The sequence below is a fragment of the Chanodichthys erythropterus genome, chromosome 10 (genome assembly GCF_024489055.1).
Source record: "Chanodichthys erythropterus isolate Z2021 chromosome 10, ASM2448905v1, whole genome shotgun sequence".
Classification (NCBI taxonomy): domain Eukaryota; kingdom Metazoa; phylum Chordata; class Actinopteri; order Cypriniformes; family Xenocyprididae; genus Chanodichthys; species Chanodichthys erythropterus.
In genome coordinates, this window is record NC_090230.1 from 49,901,999 (window position 1) to 49,917,601 (window position 15,603).

A 15,603-nucleotide genomic window follows, 5' to 3' on the forward strand; every position below is an offset into this window, starting at 1 on the left:
GTTAAAAAAAATACCAATACTTAACTAATTTATTACTTTCAAAATGATGGAAGTGATGGAATTTTAAATACTAATGTCTGATAGAGTTGTGAAACATTTCCCGTTTCTTAAGAATAATTTAACTCATTAAGAATACATACAGTGATGAAGCTGATATAGTTCCCTTTTCTGAATACTTTCGTTGTAGTTTTAATAGTAGTTCAGTTTTTCACCACAAGGTGGCTCTGGGACTTTCTTTTTTTTAACACAAACACTTCATGAGGGAAGAGGTGTGTGAGACCTTTGACTGCAGTGTTTATAGGATTATATTTCTTTCATCACCAAATCTACAAAAACACTATAGTATTCAAAGTCTGTAGAATAATTTAGTTTTTTTGAAGTCTATAGAATAATACTGGAACTTTGTCGTCTTTTTCAACATTATCACCCTACAGTTTGGATAACTGTGTTTAAAAAAACTCAAATTGTTAACAAATATATTATTGCTAATGTTCCTGTTATGCTCACTTATATCATAGCAAACTGATAATGTTTGATTGTAATCTAACTAAAACCTCCATTTAATCTCTTGTATTATACCGAGATTAAACATTGAACTGTGTTCCTGGACTCATTTTGAGATACACCCTACTTTGAAGGGAGTGGTTATTCTCATGTGAATTGTTTTTGGACAGCTGTTCTCCCTGCCTTGTGACTCCAGTAAAAATAACAATGATTATTGCTCAGCTGCAAATAGATTATATGGCTTTATTTAGATTAAGTAACACATAAAGCCTATCAGTAGGTGACTATTTATTGTCCATCATGTTCCAGTCTTTTCTGGAAAAGTGAAGTGTTTGCTGATTGACCTATTTTTGTCTCCTGTCAGAACACATTGGAGTGCAGTCGTGTGAAGTTGGCATGAGCTCAGTTCTGATATACTGCTATTTCTCACATCAGAGAAGATTATGTAATATGGCTCTGCCCCCTCATTCATGCTCTTTTACCTCAGTTTAGTTCTGCCTTCTTGTTATTACATCTCATATTCTCTTACTGCATATTGATCAAGGCTGAGTAACTCTTCAAGCATTGCTTTATGAAGGCATTCTCCCATAAATGATGCTTGTTTCAAATGTTCTTGAAAAATATTTCAAACCCTGCAGTGAAATACATTTTTTGATGATAGAAAAAAAGAAAAAAGAAAACTAAGAGTATATAGTCTTATCTAACACAGTGAAATCTCCCTAGCAGCAGATGTCATCATTCACACTCAGCTAAGATTGGATGCTGTGAGCTTAGGAGATCTTGTGCTGAGTCTGGCAATGAACACAGGAATATGATGCTCTGAAGGTTGTCTGAGAGTGTCATTGTTATGATGTGTTAAGCTGGCCTGACATCACAAGTTCATAGGCCATAGCAGCTGTGTTCAAGATATAAAAGTAGCCTCAACAAATAATAGCACATAAACACATATCTTATTACATAGTTTAGAAGAAAACCTTTTTTGTCGCTTCTTTAATGGAATCATGTGCAACAAAGGTATTTCAACAAAGCAAAACTTTAAGTAAGAAATAACTGACTCCAGGCTGTTGAATTCTTGGAAAATAATGAGCACCCCAGGTGGTAATGCGGCCATGACGCAAAGCGGAGTTACACCTCGGGTGTGCATTATTTTCTAAGAATTCAACAGCCCGGAGTCAGTTATTCAGCTTATACTACGGTTACTACGGTTACCACTCAAGACACTGTTCCAATGTAGTATTTCAAGACATTTGTCAGGTTTTTGTCTTAAAGCATCTCATCCCAAGCCTCCGTTGCTAATTCCAAAACGTCATTTCAGAACTAGTAACGAAGGCTTGAGCCTTGATAGCAGAATAATACACTGATACAGTTATTAATGCAGGGAGAGAGAGAGAGAGAGAATAAGCAGCATATGTGAATTAGTCTGCGTCTCTCATGGCAGCAGTGTCTCTACTAATAGCGAAACTATAAGTTTATCTCAAGAACTGCACAGTTATATCTTAAAGGTGCCATCGAATTGAAAATTGAATTTACCTCGGCATAGTTGAATAACAAGAGTTCAGTACATGGAAATGACATACAGTGAGTCTCAAACTCCATTGTTTCCTCCTTCTTATATAAATCTCATTTGTTTAAAAGACCTCCGAAGAACAGGCAAATCTCAACATAACACCGACTGTTACGTAACAGTCGGGATCATTAATATGTATGACCCCCAATATTTGCATATGCCAGCCCATGATCGAGGCATTACACAAGAGCAGCCTGTATTAACGTCTGGATGTGTACAGCTGAATCATCAGACTAGGTAAGCAAGCAAGAACAATAGCGAAAAATGGCAGATGGAGCAATAATAACTGACATGATCCATGATATCATGATATTTTTAGTGATATTTGTAAATTGTCTTTCTAAATGTTTTGTTAGCATGTTGCTAATGTACTGTTAAATGTGGTTAAAGTTACCATCGTTTCTTACTGTATTCACGGAGACAAGAGCTGTCGCTATTTTCATTATTAAACACTTAAAGTCTGTATAATGCATAAACACAACTTTATTCTTTATAAATCTCTCCAACAGTGTAGCATTAGCCGTTAGCCATGGAGCACTATCAAACTCATTCAGAATCAAATGTAAACATCCAAATAAATACTATACTTACGTGATTAGACATGCTGCATGATGAACACTTTGTAAAGATCCATTTTGAGGGTTATATTAGCTGCGTGAACTTTGTTTATGCAGTGATAGAGTCGAGAGCTTGGGAGGGGGCGGAGAGCGCGAGCAATTAAAGGGGCCGCAGCCTGAATCGGCACATTTCTAATTATGCCTCAAAATAGGCAGTTAAAAAAATTTATTTAAAAAAATCTATGGGGTATTTTGAGCTGCAACTTCACAGACACATTCAGGGGACACCTTAGACTTATATTACATCTTTTTAAAAAACATTCGATGGCACCTTTAAGCTGCTAAACTATTTTACTGATTAATTCGAGCAGCACTGACCAATCGTTTCTGTGCGAGTGTGTTTCCGTACTATACTGTACATGTGAAAACCCCATATGTTGGAATCTCAGCTCAGTTCCTTTTAAGTTATCAAGATTTTAAAACGGTATGTGTTTGGTGGAATTGGCTTAAAAAAATCAGAGTTTCAGTGGACAAACACACGCTTCATTCTGTAAATTACTGTCAAGTACCACCCCGGGTGCACCCTGAACCCAGAATAAACTGATTGAAATTATTCACATTTTTCATCTCTTTTAGAGTCTCCTTTGTGACAAATAAGGGAATTTTGTCTTTCTTTGAGTCCCAATCGTGGCGGTTCAGTCACAGCCTGTTGGGTGGATCCAAACACAGACCTTCAATGACTTCAGTCTGTACAACTCTGCAAATGTAGAATCTGTAATTAGAAGCACAGATGCACACTCCCTTAGGACTTTTCTCTTGAACCAAAACTGTCTGAGAAACCATCATATTTAGGTCTGTTTGGGCACCAGAAAATGTTCTGAGATGTGTGCCTAGTCATTGTTTTGGGGAAAGAGAGCAATGTTTCTTGTACTTTTTAAGAAGCACTTTCTTCAGTGGCCTGTTTTTCTTTTATGTTGTGTTTTTCTCTTTTATTCCAGCTTCTGTGGCATCTCTTGCCAAGTTTTCGTTGTGTGTTTGAAATGTGAGACCTCCTTATAGAGTCCTCCTCAACTTGCATAATGGAATCTTAGCCTCATATCCTGAGCATGTGGTATTAAAACCTCACAAACACGTCTATGGGTGGTCTTCTATAAGGAAAAGTCAATGAAAACCAACTCTTCTTTTTCTGTGATTATTCAGTCTCTTCACCAAAACAAGACTCAATTACAAATGAATGTTAGTAACACGGCTCACAATTTATGTTAAAATTATCTCCCAAGCTTCTAAGAAAAACCTAAACCTTTATAAAAGATGCTTTCACCTCCTAATTAGCATTAGCAGTTCTGCTAACATCATACAGGCTTCCGAAACGCTTTCTGTTTCCTCAGTTAAAGCTGCTGTCCGTAACTTTTTTTGGTTAAAAATGATCCAAAATCAATATTTGAGCATGTACATATAACCAGCCAGTGTTCAAAACTATCTCCTTACCTTAGCCCGATTCACAACGGTAAGCTTGTAATGTTTTACAACGGGTGGTATTGGTGGGAAATCAAGGGAAATTGAAGCATGTCGCCGTTTGTCTTTGTGTCATTACATCACGTTTGTATAAATAAAGAACGAGTCCCAGCTAGTAGGCTATGTCACATGTGAGGCGGATCATTTATAGCCTTTTCTCACAGCAGCTGCAATAATTAAACTTATCATTTTGATGGCAGATTGTATTATGACAAATTAACGTTAGTGATTAGACTGTACAGAAATTGAAATTTACAGGTAACGCTAATACACACTAAATACACATTGTCACACAATGCTGCTGATGTTGTTAACATTAACAATTTGAGAAAAAAGTATAATAATAATAATAATAATTTGATGTGATATGAGCTAAGAGATCGTTAGATTAAATCACCTTTGGCAGTGCGATTTATTGTAATACTTTTTTTTCCTCAGTCAGAACAAAAGTGGCAGACATGTTACTTGTTCAGATTACATTTTCCAGTAAAAATTCTTACTTTGGTCATACTTCAAAGACTACAATCTGTGATTCCGAAATACAGTATCCACACCGATGTGGTGACTGACAGCAAACATTAGATTCATCCGCGCTGAGGAACCATGCCGATGCACATCCCATGTAAAGATGATAATTCCGCAAATAACTGCAATTGCAGGTTTCAAACAGAGATGGCGACAAAGAGGCAAAATTACGGACTGCAGCTTTAACTGTGTCTCAGAATGAATTCTGCCTGAAATATCTGCAGACCTCTGATGTGGAATGACCCATCTTCTCAGTGGGCATCAGTTATATAAGTTACCCCGAGCCATGGAGGAACTAACATCTGCTTTCATGGTTTCATTAAGATTTGAATTCTGTGTCTTTGCACTCACATTATCATTGCTCAGGACATTTTGTCCGGAAGCTAAGTCAAGTTATGGCCTCAAGAACTGTTGCTCTAGTTGTGTGGGTAGACTTTGTGATGGCAACGACCAGCAACACAGCCTCACTGGGGTTGTATTTTTAGACTGTTGACATTGATCAAAGGATGTGGTTGTGGTGTAAAATGGAGATGCTTGGTGTGCTATCCATCAACTAAATCCTTGAGCACAGTATTATTATCCTGATTAAGATTATGTAATGTGCACACCGAGAGTACTTAGTTCGTGTTTTGAATTGTGTTTTAGGTGTTTTTAAAGGCAAGCTCTCTCTTGATTTAGTTTTGTATAGAAACTGTAGAAGTCTTGTGGTCATTTTTCCCTTTGGAAAAGGATTTGGTTTGAGTACAGATTAGTCATGGGAACGCTGATTTCTCTGGGCGATCTGCTGAGGCATTCCAAACAGGTAGCAATGTGTGTGCGTGAAAGGACAAGTGAGAGAACAGGTTTTCCTGGTTGTGAGCCGGAGCTCAAGGCTAGAGATGGTTAATGGAAAAAAGACTGAGGAGGAGCTCAGCCCTGCATTCCACAGTCTCCCTACCGAAACCACGGAGCCCCCCTCTCCCTTCCCTTCAGCCTCGGTTGTGTTCCCTTCTTCTGCTTTTCATGAGAGAGAGGCAGTTCTGCTTGGGAAGCTACCATTCTTATACCACGGGGGCCGCCGGATCAGCTGGACCAGAGATACAGGCACTCTCTATACTCTTCCCCCCATTTGTTTCTTCTCTATAGTCTGATCCTGAAAAGGAGGGGTGGACGGGGGAGTTATCAGGCAGCCAGCTGATCTTTGCTGTGGTATTCTGAGAGGGAAAGGAGACTGCAAACTCTTCGTTACTCAGCTGCACTGAGATAGAGGAAGCCACGAGAGAACTCAACAGCAACAATCGCGTAAGAGGAAGGAAGCAGTGAGGCTTTTGCGACGTAAACATGAAGCACGGCTTCAAGACCACGTGAAGCATTGCCCTCCACTCAGAAAAAAACATCTGTAAGAGAGAAAAAGAAGCAAGGAGAGACTGACTCATTTGTTTGGATTCGCCCACAAGGTGTTCCAGTAGACTCTTGGCGTATCACCAGTAAGAGGCTGAAGATGTCTTGGCTGTCACCAGTGCAGTGGGCCAAATGGACCTGGTCAGCCGTTAGAGGAGGAGGGGAGGAAGAAGGTGAGACTGATTCAGGGTTGGACGACGAACCCCTCACGGAAGAGATGCGAGAGGCTATGTCCGTAGATCAAGAGGACGACGAAAGGTCTCATGGCTGCAGGCAAGTCTAGAACCTTGTAAACTTCCCAGCGTGACTAAGGAAATGAGGATGTGATATATGAAAGAATATGAAGTAGGAGTGTAATGTTGCCTTTGAGAGAGGAAGTGTGAGATATCTGTTTATTGTAATGCTCTTTAGTTCTTTTTTTTTTTTTTTTTAAATCAAGTTCTTACATTGAAAATGGGTCCAAGATCGGCAGTAGAGGCCAACCATAGAAAAACGCCTGTAGAGCCACCTGTTTGAGTCAGATGATGGTGTTAACTGTTCTGAATGCTGTGTAGACAGCCATGGCTTAGCAGTCAGCCACATGGATCAAAGCAGTCAGAGATCAGAGGCTCTGAATGTCCATGTCTGTTGGTGCTCTTGTCATGGTTGGTGAAAGTGGCATGTACACATGTTTGTTCATCTGTATGTGTGTACTCTGTGTGTTTGTGGGTGTTTTCAGCATCATTTGGGGATTTCCTTAGGAAGTGTGCATGGCTCAGGGTCTAGCTGTTGCTAATGTGTCCCTACGCACAGATAAAGATCAGAATTTAACCGTTCTACTCTCCCAACCCCCCAACTGTGCCATGGCTAATTTCCTTTCTAGTAGATAACACTGCCTTTCTTGGCACTGTCTTTTGTTAAAAAGAGGAAACTTATTTGTCTATTCATTTGTCTAATTCATTTGAAGCACATGACTATTGCTCATCACTATTGCTCATATTTAGGATTGAGGATTTGAAGGAACGCCTCCTGTCTATTAACTTTTGGTGCATAATTTTCCCCACACCTTTGTAATAGTAATAGTATTTCAATCTACCATTGCAGTATTTATACACGTTACACAAGACATCCTTTTAAAGGATTAGTTCACTTTAAAATGAACATTAACCTTAAGATTTACTCACCCTCAAGCCATCCTAGGTGTATTTGACAAAATTTGAGTTATATTAATAAATATCCTGATGCGTTCAAGCTTTAAAAAGGCAGTGAACAGGGCCAATGAGTTTAAAGCTCAAGAAAGTGCATTCATCTATCATAAACATACTCCATATGGCTCCGGGGGGTTAATAAAGGCCTTCTAAAGTGAAGCGATGCATTTGTGTAAACATATCCATATTTAACAAGTTATAAAGTAAAATATCTAATAATAATAACTTTATTTTTTATTTTAATCTTTAACTTTACTTTATTATTTGATTATAACTTTATTATTGATCTAGCTTCCGCGACATCGGTTGCATTTTTTTCGTAAGTTGAATACGAAAGGCGTAGGATGTAGTGTAAGCATTTTGAACTGCGAGAGGTGTTACAGTTTCTTTTATACTTTTTACAGGCAAGCACCACTCGTATATTCTTCAAAATATGCAAAAGTGTAGTTTATTTTTGTTTATATAATGTTCAGTTCATGTGTATCATCTGGGGAAAAAAGAATGTTTTGGTTTAGTTCCCCTAAGCTGTGTTGTTGACATCCTGTCTATGTGCCGTTGAGCTGTCTGCTAGCATTCCTTTCCGGGAAGAATCCTTTCTTTCCTAACGCCTTGCAGCCTGAGAGACTGCCGCAAATTAATCTCTACACAGACCTTAACAATGGCCCAAAAGATTGTCAGGATCATGAAAGTTGTAAATATACTTAGAAAAACTCACAGTAAGCCACCCACACATTCTGTAGAGAGGCACTCATTTATATGGAGCTCAGTATGAGTCAACACAAGCAGCATGAATTGTGCAGGCAGGGTTTTTATGAAAAATACAGTGATTTAGTGGAGTGGTTTGTGTTGGGTTTGGGCTCGCCCAGTTAAAAATAGGTGATTGTTGGAAGGGAACAACAGAATGAAAGTGATATTTATGCAAAACCTTTTCATAGCACTACTTATTAAGATTTCATTTGTGGGGTTTTTGCAAGTTCATCTATTCTGTTGTCTGTTGTGTTTGTTTGCCGGACTAGTAATGATTACTTCCCTAATGGGACTGCAGGTGGCCTAGTGCAACAAGACTGGGCAGTACTCCCAGATTGGGGACCGATTTCACACACACACACACACACACACACACACACACACACACACACACACACACACACACACACACACACACACACACACACACACACACACACACACACACACACACACACACACACACACACACACACATGATTAACAATTCTTCCATTTTAGTTCAGACTTAGGCCCATGACCATTATGCTCTGTTGTGAGTGTAAAAATGAAAGTACACCCAAAAATTTAAATGTCGTTCTAAACCTTTATGTCTTTCATTCTTTTGTAGAATACAAAAGAAGAACATTTAGGGAACTTTACTGGTTGTGTTTTTTTTCTTTCTTTCTTTCTTTCTTTCTATTAAATACTCACACAAAGCTATCACATAACTCCAGAAGACTTAGAAAATAGCACATGGGTCATCTGGTCTGCTTTTGTGACACTTTTATGTTACATGTGTCTTTTCTGAAACTTGAAAGCCTAATAGCATAAAGCTTCTTTTGTTTTCCATGCAAGAATTAAAGTCATATGGGTTTGGAACAACATGAGGCTAAGCAAATTTCCATTTTTGGGACTATTCCTTTTACATAGAAAGCTCTTTAGTGTTACCTCACACAAACACATAAACCACCAAACAGGCGCATATGATAAACAACAATTTGCAGAAAGTACTGGTGTCACAGCTAAGATACATTGTTATTATTTAATGAGGACATGCTCTGTTCAGTTTTGTTTCACCCAAGGCTAAAGCTTTAAGCCACATGTGCAAAATGTTTTATTAAATATTAATGGCATTTGATGATCTGATGAGTTTGTATGTTTTATACTGATCACCCCTGATCTGAGTTCAACATTATCCACCTGATTTAAATCATGCTGAACCAAATAACCATGGTAATATCCTTTTGTCACCATAGTACAGATTTAATAAATGTGCTGTGACTAACCACAGAGTTTTTCTTCATTTTCCATCAGTTCGGACTCAGAGGGCCAATTTGACACACCCGAAGCTGAGACGCCTGTCCATCAGCCATATAAAGAACCATCAGTGCTGGATCAACCAATAACAGAGAGCACAGGTAAAAGAAGACCTCCAATACCTCATACTAACTGAGAGCCATATATGCAGACTGTAGATTCAGAGATGCCACAGAGCACCTGTCGCTACATGTGCCTCTATTCCTCTCATGCAATGTGATGTTGCCATGGCAACAGGAGGAATGTATGTCTCTAAGTGGTTTTGGTGATCTTTTAGTATCACTTTTGTATGTAATATATTGCTGGTAGCATTTCTTGTAGTGTTTGGAACTGGGATAGTGGGTCAGTATATTTTTACTAATATATTACCTTATAAATCAACTGATAGATGTTATTTGCTGGAAGGCGAGCAAATGGGCAAAGATTTATTTTATTAAAGCAACAAATGTCTCCCCTTGATAGAGTAGGGGGTAGAGTGATAGAGTAATTTACAAATATTAGGAAAATGACTTTTAAAAGAATGATTTGTTTGCGAATTGGGCACCACGATTTATAATGCCTGACTAGCTAGTAAAATAAAAGCTATTTTGACATACACATAGAATCCAATTACAGTTCTTTATCTAGAAGAGTTTCTTTTACTTAAAAGCATGCCTTGTTTTCTTTAAATTTTCCTCTTAAAGACACGTGTCCAAATTCAGGGGAGTGTACCATATCACTAACTGAAAACAGCTGCACTTCCCCAGACTCTTTTTGAGGAATTTATCTGCCCATTAAAATCTCATAAACGCTCTAAAATTTGACTTGTCACTCTCGTTAGGCGTATATGCGAAAATGTGTATGTTGCTATTGTTTTCTATTGTTAGTCTCTAGGTGTAGCTCTGATGAAGTTTTCCAATGTTTTCTTCAGTGAGGATGAGTTTTGTGTTTCAAAGATTTAACTACACTGATGCATTTTGACCTCAGCTTGAAACAAAACTGTGCAGACAGTATTAGTTACTTAAATGTAATGCAATGGAGGAGGTTTTGAGGTTGGAAAATAGAGGTTTGAGCAAAGAGAGGCCCCTGACCCAGTGTGGGAAAAGCGCACAGCTTGGAATTCAGAAGTTTGAAATTGAACAAAAGCATCCGCTCCTCTCAGAGCACGTTTATCAATGGGCAAGGTCAAAGGCTTGAAACGAAGAACATCATGTGATTTAGTTATTTTTTCTAAATGCCACACACAGACAATCTAAAACACACATTTGCACTCATTGAAACTGTGCTAGGCTTGCTAGCTCACTTCCACCATTTTTCTAGTTTATTATCTCTTTCTCTTAGTTTATCTCTGGAAACGTGACTGTTACTTCAACAAGAATAAATCTTTTAATGAGACATTTTTGGGTGAGTTTTGTGAGAAAGTTGTCCTGAGAAATGCAGAATGCTTTAGGCTAATAGAGGCAGCCTTTCCAAGCCTACGTGTCGTGGTTTGGATTGCTTGAGCAGACAGACAGTAAAAGTCTGGCTCCAGCAGAGCACAATCCAGTTTCCACTATACAGTTGTCCTCATCCTCACAGCTGTACAGACACATGCCATTTCTAGGAACACATTTTCATGGCTAGCAGTGCATTAGCCAGAATTTGTGGTTATGTAAACAGAAGCCTTCTTGTGTCCTCTCCACCCCAGGTACTTAATCCTGCTGCACCTTCAATATAAAGTCATATATAAACTCCTGCTGACATTAGTTGCTTGTTGACATCAGATAATATAACTGAAAAACTGTTTAATTGCCCTTTCTTCTCTATAAGAAACTCAGTCATGTACAGTGTAATTTTTATGGCTCTGTTGTGCAGGACCGTGTTGACTAATGTGTTTTGACAGCATTTGCCTGGTATGAGAGTTCTTATTATTTTGCCATAGTTATATAATCAAAACTGCTCTGAAATGTTTCTCAGCAGGGTCGAGATGAAGCATTTGTGTTTCTAATTTATTAGCTCATGATGTCCAAAACACTGTCAATGCATCACACTCCCACCACAAAGAGGAAGCTCAAGTCATGGCCACTAGCACTGGCTGCATAACCAAACGCAATGTGTCTGATGATTCTCCTTCACTGGTGTTGCATGTTTAAACGACAACAGTTGCTTTCAGAGCATGAAAAACTCTGGTTCTGTGTAACATTCATCATAACATTTATGCCATAGAAACAGGCTGAACAATCATTTTAGATATCTTCCATTTAGCAGACACCTTTATCTGATGTCCAAATCTACATTTCAGATACCACCTACCCAATATAAATTAATTTAAAGGCCCTAAATTGGCAGTTAGAAATGAAAACATTAAGAGCTTCCTGTTCTTTCCTGTTCTTCATATAAAGTATAGTGACGTGTACCTCATATCTGCCAAAAGGTTTATCTATTGCAGAAATTAGCTTGCCCTGTAGATGGATGTCGAGGAGGAGCCTTGACCTCTGGAAATGATGACAAAAGCAGCTGCAGAAACTTTAAAAGCGCTGATCAGAGTGTTTTTGTGTCCACAATGGGAAGGGCTGACTGCCATCGCTTTTAACAGTGAAGGACAGCGTAGTACCAGAAGTGTGGAAAAACACAAAGTGTAAGAGATAGCTAGAACTTGATGAAAGCAGAAGGAAGATTGGGCGTAGACATTGGAAAGGACTCATGGAAGGTCTGTGGGTGGAATATTGTAATTTCAATGCTGTCAGCGGCAGTTGTGTTTATTTCATTCATGTAAGGCTAGTTCCCTAAAATGCTAGTTGGTAAAGCTCAAGTTCTTCTTTTTGTACGTCCACATAGAAACCATTGTGTTACAGTTCAGACATTACTAGCCTAAAATTTGTATTTGTTTATGTGATTTTCATACGAAGTTACCCTAGAATGGTGCTAAGAACTTATTAATTCAGGAGCAGTCTGTGGATAAGGAATTTTACTCCTTACTTAAGAGTACGATAGTTAGCCTAAGGCTTATGGCTTGCTCATTCTGGGGATCAAACTTTAAACCTTTCAGATACCAACCTTGAGCCTCAACCACTACAGAATATCACTCAAACAGACTCAAACTCATGTTGCCCACAAGAGCACTAATGTCAGATTTTTAGAGTACTAACAAAATTCACAAATTCAACTCAGAAACAGTCTCCTTTTGGACATGTTCTTGCATGTAAATATTTTGAACAGATAACAGCTAGTACTTCTCAAAGCTGTCTCAATTGGAGGTCAGTGCAAAGTCATACATCTTATTTATAAATAGACTGTCTCCTCCTGTCTCTTAGCAACAGGCTGTTGCATCAAAACTCAGTGATGATTGCCAGCAAAAAATGACTACTTTAATAATATTGACATAAATTCACATGTAGATGTTTGAAGTGTGGTTTGTTCAGTTATCCTCTAGTTACAGTGGCATGAAATGTAGTTTTTGAGGCAGTTTTTTTTTATTATTATTATGGCACAGAAAGGCACAGAACTTGATTTTACCAAGTGCAACATGTTCCTGGATCAACATCTTTGTTGAACCTGGAACAACATTCCAATCAACCAATCAGAATTGAGGGACAAGTTTAAAGTTTATGTCAAGTTTAGGCTCACAACCAGGGTATGTGCTTCTACATCAGTTCCCTCTGATTTTAGGGATAACTTATGGGTCGGTTTAGGTTTGGGATATAGTTAGCATTACATTTTCGGACAGGAATGTTGTTCAAGGATCAACAAAATATGTTGACCCAGGAACGCGTTTAACTCATCAAAATCAGGACGTGCCAGAAAGGCCAAGTCTTCTTTTCAGTACATCCGAAATGGGTGTGCTGAAACATTAAGCCCATATACTGATTGTTGCTTGAGGTTGATTATTTGTGCCTGCTGGAGACAGGGAAGAGAAGACTATTGTTCAACTCTTTGCATCCTGAGTGAAGCATTTCCTGTCTTTTCTGTCGTAAGGAAGTCTGTTCTTCAAATATCCTCCATAGGTTGAACAATAGACATACTGTATGTGCTCTAAGAACATATGAAAGGAAAAGTGCAAACACTGAAAATACAAGAAAAATGATATTAGGGGAACATATTGCATTATACTGTAATATATTATTGCATATTTCAGCGGGATATTCTATAAATTATATAGACCATGATAAAAAAAAAATCTCTTCTACTCTCAGCAGGTTTCCCAGAAGATTGTGTGAATCAGTTGGCCTCCATCACAACCAAAACCCAGAACCTGACCCTGGACGAGTGCTTTCCTGAGGATGCACCTGCCCCGGTTGTGCGGCAGAGCAGTGTGGACCCCGGCCCAACCCTGAAATCCAGGATCCAGCTTTCCTTTGCTGACATGGATGTGGACCAGCCGGATCCTGCTAATGCAGTTACAACAGATGACACCAACATCTGCAATGGTCACATTGAAGAACCATCCTCCAAACCACAGACTAAGTCCCTCAAGCCTAGACCTCCTTCCCTCAAGGTGAAGGCCCCACTGAATAGCGTTGACCCCAATGAAGTGGACGACAATCCTCCGATACTTCCGAAGGGGAGCTACAACTTTGACCCTGATCAGTTTGACAACACTTTGAGTCCATTCACAACTGGAGGGACCAAGTTGCAGAACCCTCCACCTGCCAATGCCACTACTAAATCAGAGCTGATAGAGGAAATGCCCGCACAGCCAGTAATGTTGGAGTTTGGACTTGATGATGCTGAAGCCAAGAGACCTCCACCCAAGAAGTCTGGAAAGAAGACAAGCAGCAAACTGGCTACCCAAAAAAAACAGCGACCAAAAGCTGCAGAATCCACAGCTCTACCACCAGAGCCTTCATCAGAACAAGACCAACCACTATCTGAGAATGTGACTCCAATGAACGTTGATGATATTCCTATTCCTAAGAAATCCTACAACTTTGACCCAAGTCAGTGGGATGATCCCAATTTTGATCCTTTTGGTGGGAACAGTAAACTTAGCAATTCGCCAACACTCCCTAAAGGATCATACAGTTTTGACCCTGATCATTTTGATGACTCTATTGATCCTTTTAAGCCATCAAAGACCTTAGGTGGAAGTGACACAATTAAACCAACGACTGAGAAGCTAATTGACAAACACAATCCAGACAAAACTCTGGAGCAGCAGAAGCAAGCAGGGCAGTCTCAGAAGAAAAACAAAGACAGGATCATCACGTGAGTGGCAGTTCTGCTAGATTCTGCAAATAGTAGTATGTTGTGTGTTGGGTCTGTGGCTTAAAGTTGCGTCTACTAGCAAACAGAAGTGCTTTTCACCCACTACGCATTATAATCACATCAGTCACACTACTTTTCACTTTTGTGTTAATTGTTGGTACGCTATTGCATTTTCAACATCTCAGTTGTTGTCTAATCATGCTTCTTTCATGTTCGTATTTGATAGTTTACAGTCGTAAAATTTATGGTAGTCTTGTTTACACTGTTCCAGTGTATACAATTCCCACTTTCCACTAAACTATGGCATCCCCTCAACAAACTAACACCTATTTGTTTGTGAAAGTCAGGAAGCTTAAACTCACTCCTACTTGTTTTCTTCATGCTTCTATCTCACCCTCTAATGTCTTATGGCACATCCCCTCTCAACATCCCCTCTTCCCTGTGTCTGACTCCTCCCTCCCCAATCCCTTCCTCTGTCATACTGTCCTCAGGACCACTGAGCAAGTGCGGTTTCTCTGTTTTCTATTGTAAGTATCCTTTCCTGCCCTCCTTTCCTGTACTTTCAATGTTATCTCTTCTGTCCCATTGCACGTCATGAGCGCTGTTGAAGGCTGAACTGCCCTCTGGCTCCAAATCATGTGCAGTGTCAGTCCTCCAAGCAAACTAGGGCAGAAGCAATATTTATTTTATTGTATTCTGACTGTCCAGGCAGACAGAATTGATTTAGTCCATGGGCATTTTGAAATGATTTTCAGATTTGACCCTCTCATGGTGGTCAATATGTTAAACAGCTGTAATATCAAGCACACATCAGCACTGTAGATATGCAGGCTCTGTTTTTTTTTAATGATCTGAACTGTTTTTTGTAGGATACAATGACTATCCCTATTTATGAGTGGTTAACCACTGTTTAATAGATGCCAATACACCAAGAAAACAGGCTGGGTGGTCAACGTAATGTTAATGTGTATTGGCTATATACAGTGGGTACAGAAAGTATTCAGACCCCCTTAAATTTTTCACTCTTTGTTATATTGCAGCCATTTGCTAAAATCATTTAAGTTCATTTTTTCCCCATTAATGTATACACAGCAACCCATATTGACAGAAAAACACAGAATTGTTGACATTTTTTGCAGGTTTATTAAAAAAGAAAACT

The 15,603-nt window shown here is 39.0% G+C and overlaps 1 protein-coding gene across 7 annotated transcripts in view; it reads left to right on the forward strand.

Moving 5' to 3' along the window:
- Positions 1-15,603, forward strand: part of tacc1 (transforming, acidic coiled-coil containing protein 1) — a 34,157-nt gene that overhangs the window by 8,531 nt on the left and 10,023 nt on the right. Inside the window, exons 1-4 of one of the 7 annotated variants that reach the window (XM_067398058.1) lie at positions 5,731-5,949; positions 6,105-6,321; positions 9,279-9,382; positions 13,433-14,444. In XM_067398058.1, the coding sequence (XP_067254159.1) occupies positions 6,149-6,321; positions 9,279-9,382; positions 13,433-14,444 (1,289 nt within the window). In that variant the 5' untranslated portion in view covers positions 5,731-5,949; positions 6,105-6,148. Of the gene's footprint in view, positions 1-5,729; positions 6,322-9,278; positions 9,383-11,819; positions 11,950-13,432; positions 14,445-15,603 lie in introns of those variants that run through there. The other 6 variants (XM_067398059.1, XM_067398060.1, XM_067398057.1 and 3 more) reach the window with 6 other exon arrangements.